Below are 24719 nucleotides of genomic sequence, written 5' to 3'. Positions count from 1 at the left end.
AATATTAATTATATACAAAGATCAGTCATTTGGGATTGCTTTAGATGTTTACACTGTGAATTTTTATAGTCTGGCATTTGTGATCAAAACCAGAATATAATTGTTTTCTATAGATAGTTGTACTATTAAGTATTAAATACTATATTTAATATTATGCCTGAGCTAGCTGTGTAATGTGGCCCAGTCTTGCACACATCAAAGAAAAGAGTGCAATTCTAATTTCCCAGTCCATCAGAAAATTCTTTCCAGCGTCAATTTGCCAGATAATCTCTTCTGCTAGGCTGGATATTACAAGAGCATTGGGTAGGCATGTCACATACATCTCACGACAAACACAAAACCTCATTTACCAACCATTCCAATCTCATCATAGTGCGGCATCATCTGACCTTTTTTCTGCTGTTTATTATGAGTATTTCTAATTTTAACTTTCAATTTTCACCATCTTCCAGTCAATTTGCAACTAAATTATTTCCAGGGTGAGGACACTATCACTGGACACTGGGTGCAAATACATCTTGAAATGCAATGAAGCTAAACCATTGATTGCTATCAGACCCAACGTAAATATATAGTCCAGGGGTAATCTGATTGTATGCTGTGCATGAAGATTTATCTTGATTTTTTTCAATCCACATAAGGTTCATAGAAATGAACAAATTGTACCTCATTGCACAATAACCTAGGATTAATTTAAAAATAAGGTCATGGACATTTTGGCAACAAAGTAAACAAGAACAAAGAAAACACAATATCAAGAACTTTTTATTATTATTATTATTTTCATATAGACTTTGTGCAATATTTGATCTTACAAAGACAACATTAAAGAGAAGCAAAATAAGAGAACATATTTTCAATGTAAATACCAAATCCTCATGGTAAAATAATAACTAATTGAAAACTGAATCATACAGGGACATATTCTGAAGGGCACTTAAAAAAAATCCAACCATAAAACATATTTTATGACTTACACCTTAATGGTAATTTCCCCACACATTGACTTTCATTCCTAAGTTGTTCATTATTTCTTTTGGTGTAATTTAGGTGAGTAATTTTTGCATGTTCAAGCTCAAGTTAAAACTTATTCCTGCTGTATTTCCCTATTTATAGTGATCAATTCATCATCATTTGTTTATCATCTGAAAAAGTCCCTTTTTGGAGCCCCCTGAATTTTTGCACTCTCAGGAACAGATCTCAGAGGCCTCTTTTAACTGCTCAGTCAGTGCTGGGCCAACAACCCAAAGGACAATCTATGCTTAAAGGTAAAATCTAAGTGATGAAATTACATAAGGCACCATTTTGTTACTCACCTGGCTTTATAACTATTAATAGAGTACTCCCTGGCCTATTTGTATTTACATATTTTTTAAGTATCTTAACTGTGAGAATTATGGGAAGCAAAAAAGTGACATACTATATTATGAGAGAAAGGTTGTTTCTTGGGTTTGAGAAGCACAGATTAAAATTATTAACCTCTTTTGATTTCCAACTGTCTAAAATGTCTCTATTGTTTCTTACCTTACAATATGTCACTTTAAAAATATCTTTTTTAAAGACAAATGAGTCAGAATCTCAGTTGATGTAAACGGACATTGTTATACCAGAAGCTGAATTTAAAAAACAAAATCAAAACATTCTGCCTTCTCTTCCCTTCATCACACTAGATTGTTCTCAACTGGTTGTTACAGAAATTACAAACCAAATTCTCCTTCAAAATTTACTTGAGAAAATGCATCTAACTGTGTTTTGGCAGTGATATTTAACTGCTAGTGAAATTTATTTTGAAGTGCACTCTGTGTGCGCCTGGGCACACACAAGGTTAATATTACACATCATCTTCCACCACAGGATGGAATAACTTAATTACTTCAAAGGGCCTATAATAATCATGAAACACATAGTTCTTGTTTCTATAAAAACAAGGGGGGGGGTTGGTTAAATTTCTTTTGCGGTTAATATAATAAAACAGTAGAGTTATAAAACACCGTGCAGGGGTCAATAAATGCATAACAAAGCACAGCTTTTTACAATGTTTACTATGATATTTATATAAACTGTCAAAGTTTACAGAGCCTTTGTTGTTTTTGTTGTTGTTTGGCTCTGGATTCATTCAACCTCAAGCACTGTTACTTCTTATGTGACTGAAGCTGCATCTGGCCAATAGTAATGTAACTGCGTCTGGGACTTATGGTGAGCTTTAAAGAAAAGAAAACGGGTGATTGATTTTGCCCTCTGGCATAGAAGAGTCACTTGCCCCTGCACATGGAGAAAACCAGAGTTCCCATGCCACAGTGAACATGCCAAAATCAGAGTTCAACTTTTTATCCAAGGGTCCAGCTACTACCACTCAGTCCCTTGTCTCACCATACCAACACTTTGCTTTCCACGCTGAATTTGCTGTTTTAGGGAGCTTTGGTAGAAAAGTTGTAAACGCCTATTGACTTATAGAAAGGGTATTAAAGGAGAAAGGGACGGAAGAGAAAATCTTATGGTCCTGAGCATACTGTGCGCACTCTTCTCATAGCTACATGTTCCACTGCCATGCCATTCTTAACAGGCAGTTGTAGGAAAAGAATAGATCCAGTTGTTATTAATGTTTTAAATACTCACATTTTGCCTTGGGACACATTATTTGTAGGGGTTTTTTTTGGGTTTTTTTTTTGCAACTGTGAAACACAACTAAAGTTCTTTTTAAAATATAAAATACACGTCTTATTTTGGATGAATAATGCAATTTCAATACATTCAGCTCAAAAAGTAAGTTTAATTATAAATAAGTGCCATGAAATACACTAGGCAATGATTGCCTGTCAGTAACAGAATTATTTAACTTGTGTAGGATCGCTAATATAAAAATGACACAATTCACTGCAATTCAGATGTCATCACCTTCACAATATATTTTGAAACCTCAAAATCAAAATAAAAATGTTTGTGTGACTAATAAGAAGGAGAAAGTTAATAAAGTACATATACTCGTGAGGAAAAATCCTGGAAAAGTCATGATAAAAACAGTATTTTCTTATTTATATCTTTGTATTTGATAAAGATTGCATAATTTAAAACTTCTGACACATCAGATGATGTTATTCTGACTCAAAATAATTCTAAAATTATAATTACTGGTAGAGTATTCTTTCTAATTAGAGTAGAATGAAAGGATAATTTTCATTGCAATAATGAAGGTTAATTTCCATCCTTCCTCATGTTTACTACCTTATTAAAAACTGCTCCCCTTAGCCATGGCAGAGACATATTACATTTTCAATGCAAATGTATTAATCTGGATAAATTCCATATTAATTCTTGCACTGCATAGAGCTGTAATTTGGATTATAATTAATCTAAAGTGGCACTAGATTTAAATGACAATATAAATGAGGCATTAGTAGGCTTTTCTATTCTGAATGAATATTCAACAAATATAACTTGCATATTGCCAAGTCTCATTTTGAAAGCTCTTCTCCTTGAGATAAGGTAAGCAACGCAGCACAACAGCTTACACAAACACACTGTTACTAAATACATGTTAATCCTTTCTTGTCTAATAGATTCTATGCTAAAGAAGGGTCACACCACTTTCCTGTCTAACTTGTTAGTATTGTGATTAATTTATTGGTTTTCCTGAGATTTCTTTGGCAAGACGTGCAACACTCAATTCATGAGAAAGCCCAAATTAACATTCAATTATACAGAAGCAGTTATGCAGTCATTAGAAATACTTGTCAGCTGAGTGAAAATTAAGATGATGGTCGGAATGTTGCATATGCAGAATTAATTTAGATTAGGAAAATAAAAGTTTCTAAAAGATTCAGGATTTTACAGTACAAACTATTTGCTGCAAAGCACAAAGGCAATCATGTATTTCAGCTCTTGTTTTTATATGAATCTTACTGCAAAGTTATTTGTGTAATTGCTGGCACGGGAATGCAGAACAATTATGTTGTTTTTTTGTAGTGCACCCAGTAGGCATCTGGATATAGGTTTGTCCTAATTAAACTTGGCCCTTATGAGTGGCTAATCCTGATGGAATTTTGAGAATTCCCCTTCGGTATTTTTTTTCTAGATTCCTCCTTTTTTTTTTTTTTTTTTTTTTTTTTTTTTTTGGCTGGAGCTTTGATACTGTATTCCTTCCTAAACGACTATAAATGGACCAGCCTAAGAAAAAAAGAGGGCTGCTAAATTCCTTGAAGTGGTTCATACTGTCCCCTAGGTGAAGTGCGTGGTAGGAAATGCAGGCTGCAAGTGGCTGTCACCCCTCTCCTGGGGAGTGTCCCGGCCAGCCCCTGAGGAGTGCGCGGAGCAGGACCTGTGTCAGCCCGGGAGCACGGCTTTACTGCAGACAGTTCTGACCAAGTCAGAGAGCCAGCCAAGGGGAATATACATTTTAAACCACAACACAGCTTCTTGCTCAACATCATCCTTGTCATCATCGGCCTTCCCTCAGTCTCTTGATCTCAAAAAATAAAGCGACTGAAGAGCAGTCGAGGTTGTAAACTGTGATGGGTACTGACCTTAGCCCGTCAACAAGCAAACTTAAAGGAAGCTTTAATCTTTAAGTCAGTCTTCTGAATTGATTTGGCATAGAAAGGGCCATCTATAATTCTTTTTTGGGAAATAAATTCAAAACTGTTTAATATGTAAAGAGCAAATTGCAGTATGGGCGGATTTGGGTGTAAAGAAACTCAGATGTAAAATGATATTTTTTTCTACAACTATATGTCTTTATGGATAACACAACCTCCTTTGTATGCTGCTGTCATCAGCATACAAGGAAAAGATATATGACTACCTGAAACTAATAGGCTTCAACCTGTTTCAGCACTTCTTCTGCTTCAGTGAATCCAACATAATGTAACTAGGTATAGCGTGCGGCGAAAGTAGCCAATGTAATATTCATTGTGACCATAGATTTCCATCTCATACATAAAAAGCATGGGTGAAGTCACATATTTGCCAAATCAAACACAGAAAAAGCCTTGGGTATCTACACCAGATGCTGGCCCTAGGTTTGTTTGTGCACAAGTAAATGTCATGACATAGAGGTTTTGTTTTCAAAGACAGTAGCTTTCATTACTGGGCTTTGTCTATTCCAGGAGATCAAAATTACCCAACCCATAATCCGTTTTCAATGATATTTCCTCTTTCTTAGGCTGAATCATCTGTAAACTTTTTCACTGGATTTTGTGTATTTTTTTGTAAATGCCTCAAATAAATGCCCAGGAAGAGGCCAGATTCTTGGGAGTAACTAATCTGTGAGCAAAGAGCAAAAAATAATAACAAAAAACCCCACATTCTTTGGGTTAAAAGGGGGGCAAAACCTGATTGAAGAAAAAATTCAAGTGGTACCTAATCCTATGCTTATGAAAAATTAATATGCCATCAGAGGAATCACAAGTACAGCAAAGATTAATGAAAGGCGCTTAAAAAATTACAAGCACACAAACTGATTTGATTAAAAAATAATCTCACTGGTCGTCCTGTAATATTCTTCAACTTATCCGCATCTATCCTGTCAGATGGTTATGATTAAAAATAGGTCAATGGGAGGCTACTGATAGAAATCACATGCAAGATGCACATGCAATGAATAGTAGTGGGAATGTCCAGACAGTTTGAAATGAAAGAGCATTTCGTAAGTTAAAAAAGGGGGAAAACAAAATTCTAGCATCTTACCAGAGTCTTTACTAGATTTTTTGCCTTCACTATTGTCTCTCTCACTTGAGTCTTTATCATCAGCCACAGCCACTGATGTACTTTTAGCAGACCCTTCTGTGTCTTCACCTTGTTCTTCTGTGGACAAACACAGAAAAGATCTCAGGAAAGTAACTCAGTGACCAGATAACAGCAGTTAAAAAATATACCCTGTAATAAGAACAGCACTAATAGAGGGTGGCAAAACAGGGGGAAGAAGGTTCAGGGGAAAGAAAAGGGAAAGAACAGTGCTTTAAAGAGGTTGGATATTAATTCTAAATAATTTGCAATATTTCAAAATCTGACTGTGTCTTTACAAGAGTACCTGCTTTCCCCCAGTGTGACAGATTTAAAGCCTGTCATTTCGTATTCTTTGGCTAGAAATGATTTGTGTTAAAATACATGCACATGCATGCACACACACGCATACACACACACACACGCACACCCCCCACAGGCTGGAACAAAAGCAAGCACATGTAAAAATGCATCTTGGAGCCAAAAAAAAAAAAAAAAAAAAAAAAAAAAGGGAGAACTCAAATATAAATCCTATTAGAGCAGCAGTATCCCGCTAATTGCAGTAAGTAAGTATTAGGTATTAGGTACTGTATTAAATATAAACCTCTGGCTTTGTGGGAGAAGTCTCAAATTTTGTCTCCAGGGGGAGCCATTCAGGATAAATGATGCAACTTGGTGTACGGCTTCTGAGGAAGCAGCATTACCCACACCTCACTTACGTGTTCACACCAGCTAGATTACATGGAAATCTTCACAGTAACTCAAGCCCATTTAATTATTCGGTAAATCTTAGCTATGCTGCTACTGGTGGATTAATCTGTTTATGCAGTTAGCTTCTATGCTGGGGCTGTGTAGCACTAATCCGTGAAAGGCCCACTGTTCCTTTTCATCCTGTGATCATTTGTCTCTCACTGTGCTGATGTCACATTTTAATGAATTTTTAGCAATCTGAGTAATGCCAGATAACCAGACTTGCAACTCCCTACAGCACAGCATGCTGTTTTCATTGCAGCACACACACACACACACACAAATAAAAATCATATTTTCCTGTTCAGGTAGGAATTATATAAATTAGGAGGTGAAGGTAAAATGGGATTCGAAGCACCAGGCCGCTCGATTTCATAAAATCTTTAATGACCATATAAATTAACCCTGGAAAGGCAAAAGGTCACAGACACACATTTGCATACACTCTTCTATTCACTTTTGATAAGCAGAGCTTTTATGCAGGGAACATGATACAATTAACCCTTCAGGAACCATACAAAATGCAGCTACCGACATTTTAAGTGTCAAGCATTAACTGAAAATTACACACTGCATAAAATTTTCATTGTAAATGCTATAGTGATTGAAAGGGGAAATAGTGGCCCTCTTCGCACCCCATGTTTTATTAATAACATTCTGACAGCCGAATGAAATATCCTCTGTCATATGTAGCAGCTGAGCACAAAAAAATTGCTGCCTATTGCCTTACTGCCAGCCATACACTGAAACCCTATGCCTAGGCAAACAGCCCCCAGATCGATGAGGCAAACCTATCCGATTCTCAACTCTCTGCAAAACCTTTTGTAAATCGGAAGAGAAAAACACAGCTGCAATTTTGGAAACCAACCTTCATCCCCCCCGCCACTAAAAAAAAAAAATCCCGACCACAGATCAATGTGTTTTGCATTGACATGGAAATACAAGAGGTTAGCACTAAGCATGTGCGTCCACTTTCTGGAACAATGCAGGGAGAAAGACGGTCCCGTCTTTTAACAACAACTGCGTACTGAAGAAGGCTGGCAGGCGAATGGCGAGCCCCCTGACGCTGTGGGAGCTGTCCCAGCGGCCAGCTGATCAAACGCGGAGCATCCCGGCGCAGCGGGAGCGGAGCGGGGCCGTGTTCCGGGCGGCGGGAGCGCGGCTCGGCCGCTGCGCGCTCTGATCGCGCCCGCTCGGGCCGCGCCGCTGCTGGGAGCGCTCACCAGCCTCGCACCCCGTGCCAGCCCCCACGGCCCCGCCGAGCCCCGGCAACCCCTTCTCGGCTCATCCTTGGGAATGGACGCGCTGCTTCTTTCGCTAGATTTACTGGCCCAATCCCCCTGGGCTGGAAAATGAAGTGTCAAAGTGCTACTGAGTGTCCTTATCTTGAGGGGACATAAAATTGTAAGGGCTATCGTGGCACACATTAATAAAACATTGTGTGTGTGTCAGGCAAAGAGAAAGAAAATTATGAAGGTACTAAAAGAAAAGCTACAGTATCATCTGGGTCTCATCAGACAATTTTTGCAGGGTGCTCTCCTGTTTTTCTGGTATGTGTTTTAAGTGTGAGAGAAATTCCCAGACATGTTCTCCTATACATCATCGTGGTGTCTGACCTCAGCCTGACCCTGGCAACAGTTTGAGAAATCTGAATGTGAACAAAGACTCTGTGTCAGCAGCAGGGAGAGATTGCGGGATAGACTTTCCCCATCAACTTAATCGCAAACAGCAGTTCTGAGGCCATAACTTTACGGGGCTGCACCAAGCCACAAACACATAACCTTTAGAGGTGAAACTGCCCCTCGGTCCCCTCCCCCTCCTTCTGTGATTTTTCTCAGTCTTGTGGTGCTCCCTTTGATGTAGCAAGGCAATTAGCTGTAATGTTCAAGTACTGCAGACCTGTTTTATGGTTTGGAAGGTGAGAGCTGTTTATTACAGGTAGGCTCCTGGGGGCCATAAAGGCTTTGCAAATTTTTAATCATGCAAAAAACTAATCAAAATGTAACTTATACACACCATAAAAATTAATATCATTATTATGCATGGTATAAATTGCCTGCCTTGGCTTTCAATGGCACTCCCTCCTAGAAAATACATTTGGCATTCATTTCAGAAATATGTATGGCATTCACTTCTGAAGTAAATTTCATAGACAGAAATGATAATACAACTTCTCCTATTTTCCTTCAAAATTACGGAAAGGTTGTTTGAGACTCGCACTGTCACGACATATATCAAAGGGACAAGATGGAAATAAAACAGCTCTAACTTAAAAGCAGTAAGCAAATTACAAAAAATCTTGAAGACCGTTTGTCAGAACAGATATTGAGGAAATGTAACTAAGTGTTCTATCAAAGACATTACATTCCTATGCCAGAATGCAACAAATGTATTTCTTAGCAACGTTTTTATTCTTACTACATGTGCCAACCAACAAGAATACCATGCAGAAATAAAAATTGGATGGCCGCTGCTCAAAGACACAAAATTATGAATTATTATGTATCAAGAAAACACAGTACGATTGTGCTACAGATTCCAGAGTTAAGTTCCAACGTTCTGTTTCAAATTTACAAGAGTCCTGCCTATATACGTTTACAAATGTCAGCTTTGAAAATGCACTTTAATGGCTTTAATAACACTTACCATTGCAATATGATATTTTATTCACACCTGTTTTTATTTTGTCCAAATGTTGAAAATTTCTTTTGATGTTGGATGTCTTGAATTCAGCCATTATCAACCTTTTGCCTCACAATTGACTTAGAATTAAACATAAAAATGAAGTTAGCAGCATTCTGCTCTGAAACTGTGAAATAAGGAAAAATGAAAAATTCTTGTGTCAGAGGTAACATTAATCAGTTGATATTGTACCTTCCGTATTTTATGTCATGTACTTTAGTATGTTAATCTACACGCAAGTCTAATTCTGTACTGATTTTATGAAGTAAGACCCTTGTGATTTTTCTCAGTCCAATGAAGTCAAGATGTGTGAAGATTTCAATTGCAAAATCCAGGCCTCAGCCAAGCTGATTAGCAGGTACCAGCAAAAAAAAATTAGGTAAATATTCATATATAGGTTAGAAAAGCCTGACTTACTGAGGTGTGATTTAAGGAACAGATACATACACCATAAACAAGAGAGGGTATGGAAAAAAGTATAAACTTCTAAAAATTAAATAATTATTAGTCAAACAAGACATGGATGAGTTGAAACAATCCTCTCACCTTTAATTTAAATGCATTGTGATAATCACTGGGGCAATTATCTTTCCCTGTGTTTTATCATAGAAGTTTCCCTACTGATGAGCAGCACTGGGAGTCTGTTCTCTAGTCTGTTTAAAAAAACATAATATTTTCAGGGGTCGATTTTGGTTCATTTGGTTTTTTTTACATCATTGATAGATCAATTAACAGCCAGTAGTTCCTGTTTTGGTCCTGGATTATTTTGTTGTTGTTGTTGTTGTTGTTGTTGTTGTTGGTATCCCTTTCACCCTCTCCAAATTGCAAGTAATTTCCTAAATAAAGATGATCTACTGGTTGTGGGTGAGTAATTGTGGTTATGAGAGAGAAAACAAGATTAAGCAAGTGTTTGTGGCTGAGGGCCGGATGGATGGGGAACAAATAAATCAATCGACTAAAGTAGTAAGCAAATAAATATGACATGAGAGATTTTTTAAAATAATTGTGTTATTTTACTGAATATGTTCAATTAGTAGCTGAATCTAAGGTACCCATAAGTGTTCAGCACAGGTACATCCCAGGTTCAACCAGCAGAATAGCTTATTAACTGTCCAGATGAGAAGGTTACCACTAGTAAAGGATAATAGCAGTGTGTAGATTGGAGGGATGGACAGAAAACACATAATGTAGTAAAAGAAGAAACACTGGAAAAGGAAAACAAAGAAAAAACCACAGACTATGCAAAAGAAGTTAAATAAAAGTAGGGCTTGTGGATTGACTTCTGGGTTATCCCAGCTGTACTAATTTGCTGATAAACTCCTCCTGAGTCCTGCATTGTCATTTATTCACCCAAATATTCCAGGAGGTATTTGTTCTATATTCTGGCTGGCCTTGCTGAGGATGACTAAGGAATAGGATGCCTCACTCATTCAGGATCTTGACTGCATCCTCTAGTGGCCATATTTCTTCTTCAAAAAGGTTTTTTAATTTCTCCTTTAGGGACTTGGGGTGAATAATGGCACCAACCCGTTAATAACTGTTTTTAATCACTGTGTTATATTCAGAAGTAGAGCTCTTAGAAGGCTGAACTTCCCACAAACCAGCCTATAATTAAGTGATGATCATCATATTGACCAGAAAGTGCTAACTGGCAGTTACTATTAAATTGTATAATTTTGTTTTCTGGTACATCATTTGAATTTTTACGGCAGCCTAATGCTTCTCATTGAAATGTATTCCTGTGCCAGAGGAGGCTGACTGCAAAGCTGGCTGGACAGAGTGTGCCTTGGTGGGTCCTTCCCAAGGAGGGTCACAAATCACACCCACTTTACCCACCCACTCCACCCAGCAGCCTGTATTCCCCACTTGCCACACTCAGCCTCACCCCTCTGGCTGCTGGAGGGACGCAGCTCTCATCTACCCTACTTGGTTTTGCTTCCTAGCTTATGAAGGCAGAAAATATTTATTATCACCAGCTAATCTGCCCAGCACTTCATTAATTCCTAATCTAGTTTATTCTACTTTTTATTTTAAATTAATTTTTTTAAACTGCAGTCAACTTCCAGCTTCTGGAAAAGGAATGCTCTCCCCAGAAGCGTGGAGGGGTGGGGTGTCTTTTCCAGTCCGGTTGCTGTGCAAGCTCTCCCTCCCTCTCATTGCTTCCTGGGATTGTCTGCTTTCTAGCCTCCCTCCTGTAGTCTCAGAGCAGATCAGAAAAAGAAGCATGTTTTACTCTGATAATAGTGTAAATGTGGAAAAGAACTGTTGGTAAACTTATGCTGAGCCACACTGATTTATCACAAAATACAAAAATCTGTGGTTTGTATTTTTGCTGGTTTTTTCTACATCAATATTTTATCAAATATTTTGCAAGAAGCAAAGGAAGCATATGCTGACAAAACCATTAACAGAGAATGTCAGCTATTCAGAATGAAACTCAGAAATGCTTTCCAGATGTGATTGGAGATGTACAGTTAATCATTTATTATGCAGAAAGGGATACTTTTCTTACTTGGCCATCTCTAGAAAGGCATTGAAGCATGAAACTATATTGAGAATAGTCTAACTTTTCCAACTGATCGTTACTTTTCTTTTGGCTGCCATTATGGTTCATAGAAAATGCTGTTTCCCCCATCAGCATAAAGCATGAAAAGCACTACCATTGTCTGACTTGAAGACTAATACATTTCCATCAGGGTTATGTAGAAAAGAAAATTAAGCCTTTTTGCTAATTCTTATTCAACATGCTGGACATACCCTGCCTAAGCATTGCCCAGGCGTTGCTGTAAGTTTATTCTCTGTGGAGGGAGACACAGATATCTTAAGGCCACAACTCTGACTTTACATATGTGAATTGCTAATTCCTTCCTGATTGCAAAAGGATTTTAAAATGAAGTTTAGTGTTTGGAATGCAGAATTTTCACCTGGACACTGCTGCTAAACTTTGGAAGTTAGGTGGGTGAACCTAAGCCTGACCTAAAGCTCAGAAAGTTAAGGAGGATTTCCTCAGTCTCCTGATTTCCTCAGTGTCAGAGATTTCATCAGTGTCCTGGCTGTTCATTTCAAGCCAGTGGGAGAAAAAAAGCAACATACTGGATCTTCATAGTGTCATTCACTTTACTTTACTTTTTTCTGTTTTGCTGTTCAATCTGTGTGTTTAATGTCCATTCACATACAAACAACTTTTACTTTTCTTGCATTTTTTCCTACATGATCTGGGTTTCCAACATAACATGTAAGTGGTGAGATTGAGTCTCCCATTCATTTTCCACGAAAATCCTTTGGAGTTTATTTACAAAGAAATATTAATTAAGAACTAATTTAAAATGTCATTTAAATGATGTACTTTATACATGACTCAGTTTGGGGGTTTCTCTCTGAAATACACTGTAAAATCCTTTCTATTTACCTTCCAGATTTTCTTTCTGAATTATTCACCTCTTTTTGGCTCACTAACAGTATGTCTCTGAAATTATCTGTAAAGAATTCTGTTGGTGCATATATTTCTTCTTTGTCTTTTGAGAATACTAAAGTAAAAGAATTTACTTTCTTTGCCATCTCCTGATCATTTTGGAATGACTATCCTCTGGTGGTCTAGCAGACCTAATGACTCCTGCAGGCTTTCTATTTCTGAGATACTTTAACAATTCCTGTTTAACAATTTGAGGAACCTCCACGTATTTTCACCTCATAGCCAATCTCTATGTTCAGTTTTATTAATATCACTTTGGCTTTATTTCCACTTCTAAGGATACTTTTTCTGACCTGAATAAATTATTGTACTACGTTTTGTAAACTAGCTAACTTCAGCCCTCCAGTTTAAATATTCCTCTTTCTTGACATGTCAAAGGCAGAAGTAAATGATCTATTTATACTGAATAACATTTTTCCTGAACAAAAACACTTTCTGAATTTTTAAAAAATAATTTTACAAAATTATTTGTTGGGGGATTGAGGTGAGGGGGATGTTGGTTTGTTTGTTTTCTACAATTACCTGACAAGTAGTCTATAGCATATATAGCAATCCATGGATTTTTTTGCAAACCTACTTGTTGCAAATATTACTTTAAGTTTGGCTTCTTTAACATGTGGGTACATGAAGTGGTCCTTGGGGGTTTTTCTTCAGAAAGACAACACAGATGGTATTTTAGCTTTTCCTCCAACTCATATCACAATGTTGGAGTTATTTGTAAGAATCTTCACCAAGACATCCATTGCAAATTACTCCAAAAAATCTTCTATAAAAACTGGATTTCCTGGCTCAGCTGGAGCTGTACTATTAAAAATATAGTATACTGACACATGGTCAAACTCCTCTGACAGGAGGAAAAGATAAAAGTCTGCTCATCAAAACCAGTAAAAGTAGTAAAAAACAGCAGTACATTCCTGCCTTCTTGCTGTCTCTTAGCCCCTTTTGTTACTGTCTTCCCTTGCCTTCTCAAGACCCAATCTGGGGAACTCAGACAACAAACTTTTGTGTAATAACTTGAGTATTATGAAGTTCTGTGGAATGTTTCAGTAAGTATTATAGTATTTTAGTGTGCTTGGGATGCATATCCATCACATCACACATCTCTATCTCCTTTCCACAGTAGCAGGATACTTTCAATTTCAGTACTACGCTTCAATATCTCAACCTGGTCTTTTCTTGCTGCATTGTTTGAGGTCAGGAATTACACTATACTATTGATTAATATGAATCCACTGCCAAGTTTGTTGGAGACACTTTGATGGCACACTGTGAAGACGAGCAATGTCACTTGGTTCTCAGCACAATGATGCGTGACTCACAAATACTGAAATAGAGGAGATGGCAGACATAGATTTTCTGAATCCAAAAATGCGGATTGTATCAAGGGGCCCTCCCAGGGCCAAGTCAAGCATTTCAGGTCACCCAGTCCTGCTGTAAAGCTGTATCACAGCAACAGAAGGGCATGATTTGGCTTGGTTTATATCCATTTTGCTTTATACTAAACCTGTGCAACATAATAGATAATTTCCTCCATCTTTCATTTCCTCTTTCCTTCAGTTAAGTTTTTCAATTCTCATTGTTCTGTGTACTGCACTACTCTTACCTTCCCTAAATGTTCATCTAATTTGAATTCTCTTTCTTCCATACACAGCAAATGCCCCACACCCTCTAAATTAATTTTCATTGTCAGCAATATAATTCTGCCTTTCTGGAAGCAGAGGACGTCTCTTACTTATAGACTCCTCACTCACAACTGCCTAATGAGCACAGATCTGCAGTGCCAATCTAGCTAAAATCCTGAAATGCCTTGTGAGGTGACTCTGTTGATACCACTGAAAATACCTCAGCAAAAGCAGCTGAACAAGACCTGAACTTAACATTTGTTTTTAATGTCTTTGGAAAAGTAGATAGGAGGACGCATTTACAGACTTCACACCATACATACGCCTTTCATTTGCTTATAGCTTCAAAAAATTTTAAGTGCTTGAGCTGAAATCAGCTGTGCTGAATCCCTGCTGCAGGTTGAATAGCATGTGGGGTTTTTTTTAAGTTTTGTTTTGTTTTGTTGGGGGTTTTTTGTTTTTTTTCAGCCAAACTGACTAAACTACTTCTAAGAATAGGATAAAATATCTTTCTATGTATATGTACATTTTGGAAATCGTCAGTGTTCCAGTGATTTAGATCTGGAACCCAAGATCTGGAAGACAGGATGATGTCTGGCACGTGGTACATCACATTAAACTGCCCAAATTCAGCCAAGCAATATAGCTTTTAAAAATTCTACTTACCCATGCTCAGAAAAGCTCCCTGCACTGAAGAGCTGACCTTCTGCTAGGAATCTGTAATCACTGAAGACACTCACACCCCCACAGTGCTGAGAGCTCACCAAAGTGCACAGGCAGTCACATCCCACTGAGCTTCCACAAACCTCTTCACCCAGTTCCTGTGTGCAACCAATGCACATTCCCTCCTCAAAGAGGGACTACAACTTACATAGGTCTTCTAAAATACACATTCTCCTGGCAGCTTCCCTGCACAACTAGACTGCAACCACATTGCTCTTACTATGGTAAAAACAATATTTCTATTATTATTATTATTGTTATTATTATCATTGTTATTATTATAAAAAAATTGGCTCTGTATCATTGTACTGGGAGCAAGAAGCAGCATGTTCCCCCCGCCGTGCTCACAGGTTGGCAGGAGCAAAAGAGGTATGGAATGGAGATTTTGGGTCAGAGAAAGAACTGGAGAAAAGTAAGCAAGGAAAAGAACATGAAAGAGCAGGAGATGGGGAACAGAGGAGATACCAAGGTGAAAATTAGGATCAAGTGAAAAATAGATAGAAGGCAGGAGAGTAGGACTATAATCAGCCACACACCAAACTACAGCACCAAACTGGACTGCAGGAAATAGACCTGGCTGGGACAAAAGTACAGAAATGCACAGAGAAAAGAATAGGTGAAGACAATCATTACTAGGCAGTGAGATTAGAAACTTAATTTAGAAACATATGGTGTCCCCCACAGCCTAGTATTAAATCGCTGATTTTTTGTTATTGTAATTCTTCTTCTTGCTTAATGCACTACCCTTCACCATTGTTTATCCACAGACAAGACAAAAACATTCTGCTACTGTCAGCTGGTTTGCTAGCTCTAGTAAGGGGGTCTGTGTAGCAAATTCAAATCCACTGATGTTTCATGTGACTTCTAGTAGAGTACTACACAGTGAATTTTTTTCTCCCAGTTTAAGTCTTAATAGCTAGGGGACTGTAGATGCAAATCCTACTCTCCTCCCTTATGTTTTTAGAGCTATTAATATTATCAGAAAAGTAAAATACTTTAATATCTTAAAAAATAAATACTCTTCCCTTCTGACACAATATTTATCTTGATCAAGCTCTACCTTATACAAAACCTCTTGCCTTAATCACTGGACAAAACTACTGATACTTATTTAGTGAAAAGTTATTTAGGACTTTGTTCCTTACTGTTTAACATGAAGCCACATGTTCTACTTACTACATCTTTTCAACTTATTCTGAAAGTCAAATTATTCTTTTTCATTATTGACTTCTTATTGCTGCACAAACATTAATGAATTTATCTTCATTATCTCCTAAGAGAGATGAGTAGGCAATTCTGCAATTTCAGAAAGGGAAGCTATACAGAAATTGAGGTTAGAAAAAATCTAACTTGGAGAACCCAGTTTGATACAGATGGGACCCAATTTTTTCAAAGTACATAGCACTATATAGCACTTAATATGCTCAAAGCACAGCACTGATTGCTTTCATTTGCAGCTCTGTGTGTTCAGCACTTATTTAACACTATCGTAGAGCCTCCAATCAAGCACTTAGAAAATGAAGGCCACACAGTTAGTGAACTCCTATGAAAAGGCTGGGTAAGGTGACCTGCTTAGGAAGAGGAAAAAAAAAAAAAACTTTCCAGCAGAAACCGATATGGAAGCAAGTTTTTCATTGTCTTAAATACACCACATTATTTCTCTGCACACTGCGCAGAAGGATTTTCCTGCACTAAGCAGGCTGAAGTTTACAGGGATGGTATAAGTAAAAGTTTAACATTTTACTGATTTATTTCACTATACTAGATCAAACTTAGCTAATTTAGGAGTAATATTTAGGAATAGGACTTAGAAATTTAGGAATTGTGCAGTGACTGCAGTTAGCAAATATAGTGAGGCAGGTATCTGTTCTAGTACTGATGCAATGTAATAATTTTGAGTTGGCAAACAGTGTTTTCAGTCACAATAATCAATTCATACATGTTGTAATTACAAAAAATACTGTAGATTCTCTTACGATGGAAAGAGACAAGGAAAGATGAGACACAGTTACAACTGGGGAGACGTGCTATATTTGTGAAAATTACTGTTTTCTTTTTGAAACAAGATGTTTTGATCACCTCAGCATAAATTAGTTCCACAGTTATCACTAAGATGAAAAATAGAAAAGAAGATGAACTTTTTAAAGTATTGGCATGGATTTTCTTTGGTTGAGCAAAGGTATTCACAGAAGTTGAAATCTTCAGAGGTCATACTACAGAAAAAATGGGCTTAAGTGAACACATGACATTTGATTTCCAGAAGTGCTCAGTGTTAATCCTAGCACCCATGGGCTGAAAGCTGAGCAGTTTTGAGAATCTCCACAGTCTTAGAGGAATTAGCAAAACGCCACACATTAGACTCAGAGGATTTTTACCAATGCAAAATAGATGGTCAACACCTGGTCTTTAAGCAGATTTTATAGTCCTCATAAAACATATCCTTCATACACACCAACCTACAAATATATTGAGAAAGTTCCCCTCATTTCAAATCATGTGTTCACAAAGCCATGTGTGCTGGGCTTTGAGGTCTGGGGATTATAATAGCCACTCGTTTATAGTAGTATTTCACTTGAAAAGTGGAACATGATGTGAAGCAAGCAGCACATAACTCCCAAAACTAGGAGGGAAAAAAAAAACCCTATGAAGTTTCTTATTATAAGAGCAAGATTAATTTAGGCACCTTCATAAAAAATAAAATAAATTCTGCCACTTACTGTATACTTAATCCATGCATCTTTAAAGACTTCTATTTTTAGTTTCATAGAGCATCTGAGCACACAATGTTGAGATTTTTTTTTAGATATGAGTAAAAGAGCTTGAATTTGGTTTTTCACATCTTATATTAATCTTTTTTAACAAAAAAAGAATCAGTGAAAATTAAACAAGTGGCTTTTAGGCACAGTTCTATCTTTATCTTGCTGACAGAGTCAGATTTGCTGTTCTGGGGACATTTCTGAGCCACACACATGAAAGACATTAAATACTTGCATTGGACAAGCATTTCAGATAACCGTGTGACAATGCAAGATGAAGCAACTACTGGAGGCACCACAACTTTCTGTCTAAACACCTCTTTTTTGAGATACACTCCCTTTAGTATCCCAAAGAAGCTTGGGCAGATATTCTTTTTCTCTCCAATATGTACAACATATTCATTTGCCACTCATAGAACTTTTTAAAATGAATTGTGTGGTTAAAAAGCAGCGCTCCAGTTCAATTCACTGCAGAAACCGCATTCAAAATTTTGCTTGCCTGTATTATTTGCAATAGTCTCTGTCCCAAAAAGCACAGGTAGGGGAAGAAAGAGAGACTTTCTCCTCAGAATTTGTTGTGGACATGAAATGGGGCATCATCAATTTCATATGAACACTATTTGGGCAGGAACTTGTCATTAGTCTGTCATTTATACTTATCTAGATGCTTTTTGAAAGCTTCCACATCTGGTGAGCACAGCACACTTGACATAGTCAAGACCAGCACAGATAAACATACTTGTTATACTCTCAAATGAGGAGGAAATAGGAGAAGACTCTTCATCCAAGGCTTTTTGGAATTGGTATCTATTTTGAACCATATGTGACAATGAGGTGACATTCCTCACTCATTCCCCCATGTGCAGCATACAATTTGTCAGACTAACAAAAGCCATGTTTTAGCTGGTGGCTAGGAGGGATCACATGCATGTTTTTGTATCTTCAGAGAATGTCAGCCTGGCAGGATGCTAAGCTCAAACAGATTGCATGACTTGTGCCCATTTCAAAATCTATGCACACAAGTACTGCAGGCAGCTTTTGCAGACCATCTCATGAAGTTATGACAAAGCTGAACATCATTAAAAATAGAAAATATTTTGCTTTTATATCTATATATATATTTACAGAGGAAGAAGAATCAATTGACAAGCTGATTTCAACAGAAACTGAGAACATAAGGAATCAGAAGTGCACAACTTTAAATTTGTTCCTAACTAAGGGAGCTAGATTCTTCAACATGAAAAAGAAACAAAACTAAGCTGAACACTTACATTTCATGTGTCACAGGATTAAGGAAAACTATTTTGTACCTCTCAAATAACGAAATTCAGACATCAGTGTACCAAAAATAATTTTTACCTTTATTTAACTAAGACATTTAAAGTCAACTTTAAAAATAGAAAGAAAATACTATTTCATCAGGATTTTATGGGCAGAAAATGTATTTCAGCTCTTTCTGAAAACTCAGGTAGCATACCCTTAAAAGAAACAAGCTGAAAATGGAATCTGATTCAACTACATCTTCTTCCTCACAAGTTACTCATTGAAAATCATGTAAGAAATACAACTTGAGACGGCCATAAGTTCAGCATAACTAAGTTTGAACTCAACCCTTAGTTTCTAATAGGAAAAAAAAATTAAAGATGAAAACAAAATTGCTAAATACTTCAAAGACAAATGCAGGTTCAGCAGCTTTCAATGAATTTCTTCTAGAAGCAGTTGCTGATCAAACTTTAGAGAAGACATATTTCATGTATGTTCCTTAATTCAAAATAGAAAAGTTTTCAGTCTTACTGCTGTCAGTCATTCCCTCATAGACAAAAAGTGGACTGCTACTGGAAGCCAAGAACTACTGCTTAGCCCCTAGCCACCAAAGGCAAGCAGGGTGCTTCTGTGGGCTAATTTATAGGAGTGCATTACTGCTGGCAACAGGAAAGAAATGTCTTGTTGCAGGAATGTATGGAGAGTGGCCAACTTTGGGAACTTTACGGAAAGTGTCAAGAGAGGTGCTATACTCACAATCTCAGCTTAAGAGTTATGCAAGAACATGAGCTTTCACTTGATAACAAAGTTCAATAAAATAATGTCTTTCAAAAATAATTTCTTTCAAAAGAAGAAACAATTTTAAAAACACCACCACCATCATTACTTAAGGCCTAAGCAAATGGAAAACCTAATACTCAACTCAAATATGTTACAATCAACTCACAATTATCCAGAGTACAGGGCTGGGATTACTTAAATAAAGCAAACCCATATGTAAACTACACTAAAAGAGCGCATTTAGTACATTCACTTTTGAAATCATTCTCTTACTTCCACTTGTAAACAGCAACCTATGGAATGAAGAAACGGTGTTAAATCTGAGCACAGCAGATCTGACAGAACAATATTTATTTTGTGTCCTGTATTCTGTAACTGTGGGCTGCAGCCAGTCGTGTGGGCAGCAGATGGGCTCTCATTGAGCCAAAATCCACGTAATCAATTCATTGATAATTCAAATTTGACTTTATAAATATCAGGAATTTTAATGCAGTCTTATGACGCTGAATTATGGAATTGAAAATACTACAAACTGTCAAAAAATACAAGCTACCCTCCAAAAACCTTCCCCCAGTTAAATTCCCTTGGCTGTAACTTAGAATAACTGTAAGCCTTGTAAAAACCCTTTTACTGAATGTCTCCACCTATGTTTTTCCCCTCCAGCTACAAGCATATGAAAAAAAGAGCTGAGAAATGAAGAAGTTGTGAAATTTGATAATTGGGTTAATGATAATAATAAAAAGAAACTTTTGAACAATTGAGGACAAAAAAAATCTTCTTATTGGGAAGACGTTTTCTTCCTCAGATGAATTATAGATCAACTCTGTGGAAAACACTGTTTGATAATTATTCTAGGGCTCCTATGATTAAGAAAACAGTACACAGCCTGTTCCATTTTAAAGAGTCCCCACCCTTGCTTAAGTAGAAATGCAGTTACAATAATTTTATGGTACATAAAATGAAAACAGTTGGCCTACCAAGTAACAGCAAATCCACATACACAGCTTTATAGATGTACAGGATCATTTAAACCCTGCTGTTTCATTTGAATTGTGTTGAATCTTCTTTTATCGTTTCTTCATCTAACCTAATTTTCCTAAACCCCTTATTTAATATTCCTCCTACTGTTTGTTTATTTTTCACTGAAAGAGCACAATAGCAACAGAAACAATAATTTCATATAAATAAAGGCTAGAACTGGTGCTACATCTTCTAAGAAGTGTGAACATTCCACTATCTCTTTCGATTACAGTGCTTCACGACTTTTCTTTGTTAGGGGAGAATCTAATACGACAAATAATCAGTCATGAAGAATGAAGCAGAACTCTGCTAGTGACTGCTGAGCCCAAATGATGCATTGTACAAGGAAGAAGACAATACAGTAATTCTTTGTAACAGAGAACACCAAAACAACAAGAAGCACACAACACGAGTTCTAAACTATTATAATGAACTCTGGGACTAAAGACCAGATCTTAAGCTTTGATAAAGTTGTTTTCAGCAGCACAGATGCCTAAAAGATGGTTTAAATGGTTGGGAGGAAAGCTCTGAAATGAAAAGGATGCCCAGTGGCACAGAGCCAATGTAGTCAGTTTTCATTCTGACTACAGAACTAATGCCATTGGACATTAACAATTCCTATGTGCAGAATAAGATACTCCAAACAGCCTTAAACTGACCTAAATCACACCAATTTCAAAAACTTTTTGGGAATGTCTGGAATTTACCTCGGTTAACTCCCTCATTTTTAAATGCAGAGTCACACTGGGACATTGATGCAATTCTGGAGACAAGTACATTTCTCAACACTCATGGTAAAATTTCAAAGTTCTTCAAGAGCTGGAAATAGAATAAATCTTGGTTTGCTATCTACATTTTGAAAATGAGAAAGCACATCAGACTTTCTTCCTGAATGGAGCTATTAAATCTATTACAGAGGAAGAAAAGTGAAGTTTATAAGAATCTTGCCCTCTGAGAATTTCAATGGGTAAAAGCTGTGGAAATTTCACTTTATTGCCACTGTTCCGCCTACCACATGGGAGCACTTGTAATATTGATTAAATTGGACATGGACAGCAGAAAAATATGTAACATTTAACACAGTCTACAAATGCAAGAAAACAAAACCAGAAATTCCATTTGTTATTGTAGAATCTAGAAAAATATGATGGGATGTACCTCCAATGCCACAGGAAAACAGTAGTGCCCTTGTTGGTGTCAGTTTCTGGAGAAGCTGCCATACCTAACCCTCAGTTTCCAGAAACATTAACTTAAACCCAAAGCCAGATCACCATCTTGGAAGCCCGCTGGGAACTTGGACCCTGTCTCCTGACCTGGGCCAGACATCAATAATTCAATCGTTCCACCCATATTTATGGTTTTATGCTTCAATATTCAGACCTCAAGAAGTTTCATGTGTGTTACCTCCTAAAGTGAAAATGGTTGAAAGCCAGGTGGATTTCATTCCTTTTGCAGATTGTTTGGCTCCTGGGAACAATGAGGTTTTTTTGCCCTTTGGGGTCCTTTAATCAGACATCTTGCTCCAGGATATGTGGAATAAAATTTCTGTTGCAGGAAGATGCCATCTTTCATAGTTCAGTATTTGCATTAAAGAAGCTATGACTAACTTTCTGGGCAAAGGCTTTCCCTTTGTCCTTGCTGAGCAAAGGCTTAATTTTTTTTGCCCATTCTCAAGTGTCTTTCCAATCACATGAAGGGGATCCCATTTAATTTTTTTTTAAATAAAAGTGACTAAATTAAGGATGCTCATACTTTTCACAATATCCATGAAATGATATACTGCTGTTTTGATCGAACCATATTAACTCATTTTCAGAGATACTTTTTTTCAAAGGCTTTATTCAAAGACCCTTCTAATTCTAATTTGCTTTAAAATTAATCAATGTGGTGATACTCTCTCTCTGCCATAGCTTATCATTATGTAAGAAACCTAATATTTTCCAAAAAAACGGTAATGGCTCTTAGCCTATTAATGGTCTTTAGATTATTTTCTATATCACAATTGCTATGCCACTTCTGCAAATGTGCCTAGATTAGCACCACCCACCCTTGGATTTGCTCTCTCTCGTGAAGTGCTTGACATTTGCACTGCTTTCTCAAGTCTGTTCCTTTAGACTAGCGAATTAGGAGGTGGACTTCTCTCTCCAATAATTTTGTGTGTCTTGCAAATCACAAGCTTAAACAAAAAGCACTTGGGAAAATAATTTCAAACATTCTAAACAAAATGAAAATCTCATATTGCTCACATTGCAACTAATAGCATTGTTTTTCAGATATCAGGTGTGTTGCTGAGAATTCTGATAGAAGAAGTTCCAACCTACTTCAGATCTATCATGACAGGGTTTTGGTTTTTTAAATTAAAACACTCTAACAGTATAAGATTGTCAGTAAGTATATCTAGAAGATTTAAGAGATTCTGTGGAAATCAGTTGGTATGGAATGCACCCAAATAATGAAAACCAGCACAACATGTATATCCCTTAATGGTGAATAACATGATAACTATTTGTACCTATAACACATTTATTGCACTAGAATCTTTAGGAAAACTAAACATCCAGCTTCGATTATTGTTACTTAACCAGCTCAATGAAATGAGGGAAGAGGGACCAACAGATGAACGTTTTAGGTTTTGAAGCTTCCAGGACAAATTTTTTTTTCATTCACAGCTACACCTAATATAGCTGAGTAACACAAACACTAATATCCTGTTTCTTACCCTGGATAGAAAATCTTGTACTTCTTAAATCTAGCTCATCTTGAACTAATGCCACATTATAAAAAGAAGAGGAAAGCTTATCAAATATTATTCAGAAATCTCTGAAAACAGTAAATACCAGTCTTTTATTACTGCTCTGGAACAAAGTCAAAATTCTGGTAAGTTCCTAGTGCAGAGCACAACTAACTGGAAGTCTGGATGTTTCATAAGTGAGTTTCACCAAAGGTATCACACGCTGAGATTCCAGGCCCATGTGTCATGCCCTGAAACATCTGCAACAGAACATAACATTCTTAATAAATGAGATAAATAGAAGTGTGCACTTAATGAAGTAATTGTGAAAATATATCTATTCATCCACACAGATGAAAACCTGTTTATGAGGTTTGCTTGGTGGGAAAGGAAATTTCTAAGGGAGATTTTTCAGTTCTGTTGAAATACACCTGGAGTATTTATGGGAAAAGTCAACACACGAGTTTAGCAGTGTGGAAATATATATATATATACCCCACAAAGATTTTGATAAAAAAGAAGTTGTGCAATCCTTAGTATCTCCTTATATACAACAGTAAAAAAGAAAAGCCATTCCATTTTGTCATATTTAATAACACCTTGAAAAAAAGCCACACATACTTTAGAGTTATGTAATATATTTCCATGTTTTAGTGAAAGGGAAGGTAACTACTTAGAAAATGTAGGTTTGCATTTTTATGCTAAATTAATGCTAATTATATTGCCACTTATACCACATTCACATCCCACTCTTGCAAATTGCTACAAACAATTAAGAGCAAAAATCCATTCAAGTTAACAAAATGACAAGCTTTCTGCTACTTCAGAGTATTTTTAGGTATGGTATGTTCTTAGCCTGAGTTGGTTTTCAGCTGTTCCTGTAATTCGCAACTCCTCAAAATAACTCCATAACTCTCTCTCTCTTACTTTTTTTCTTTTTTTTTTTTTAACACTGTTTAATCAGGATGGGGATCTGAACTGTGAGTTTATCCAAACCAATCTCTTTTTAGTGCTTGGGGTTTTTGCTGTGCCAAACCACTTCTGGTGCTTCAAGCAAGGCAATGACAGCATACCTTCTTGTTATTATTTATGCATGGAAGGCCAAACCAAATGCTTGGGTGGGTCGCTGAAGACATGAAGTATGTAGTTTTTTCCATCCACAGGACCCCATTTACATTTAAATGAACTTGCTCCTTGTGAAA

At 36.9% G+C, this 24719-nt stretch overlaps 1 protein-coding gene across 5 annotated transcripts in view; it reads right to left on the bottom strand.

Moving 5' to 3' along the window:
- The window catches only part of ZFHX4 (zinc finger homeobox 4), a 154443-nt gene that overhangs the window by 18536 nt on the left and 111188 nt on the right, over positions 1-24719 (bottom strand). For all 5 annotated transcript variants that reach the window (XM_033054910.2, XM_033054894.2, XM_033054927.2 and 2 more), the window contains exon 5: positions 5683-5799. In XM_033054910.2, the coding sequence (XP_032910801.1) occupies positions 5683-5799 (117 nt within the window). The remainder of the gene's footprint in view (positions 1-5682; positions 5800-24719) is intronic.

Source organism: Catharus ustulatus, chromosome 1 (assembly GCF_009819885.2).
Source record: "Catharus ustulatus isolate bCatUst1 chromosome 1, bCatUst1.pri.v2, whole genome shotgun sequence".
Lineage (NCBI taxonomy): Eukaryota > Metazoa > Chordata > Aves > Passeriformes > Turdidae > Catharus > Catharus ustulatus.
This window is presented reverse-complemented; position numbering and strand designations above follow the sequence as displayed.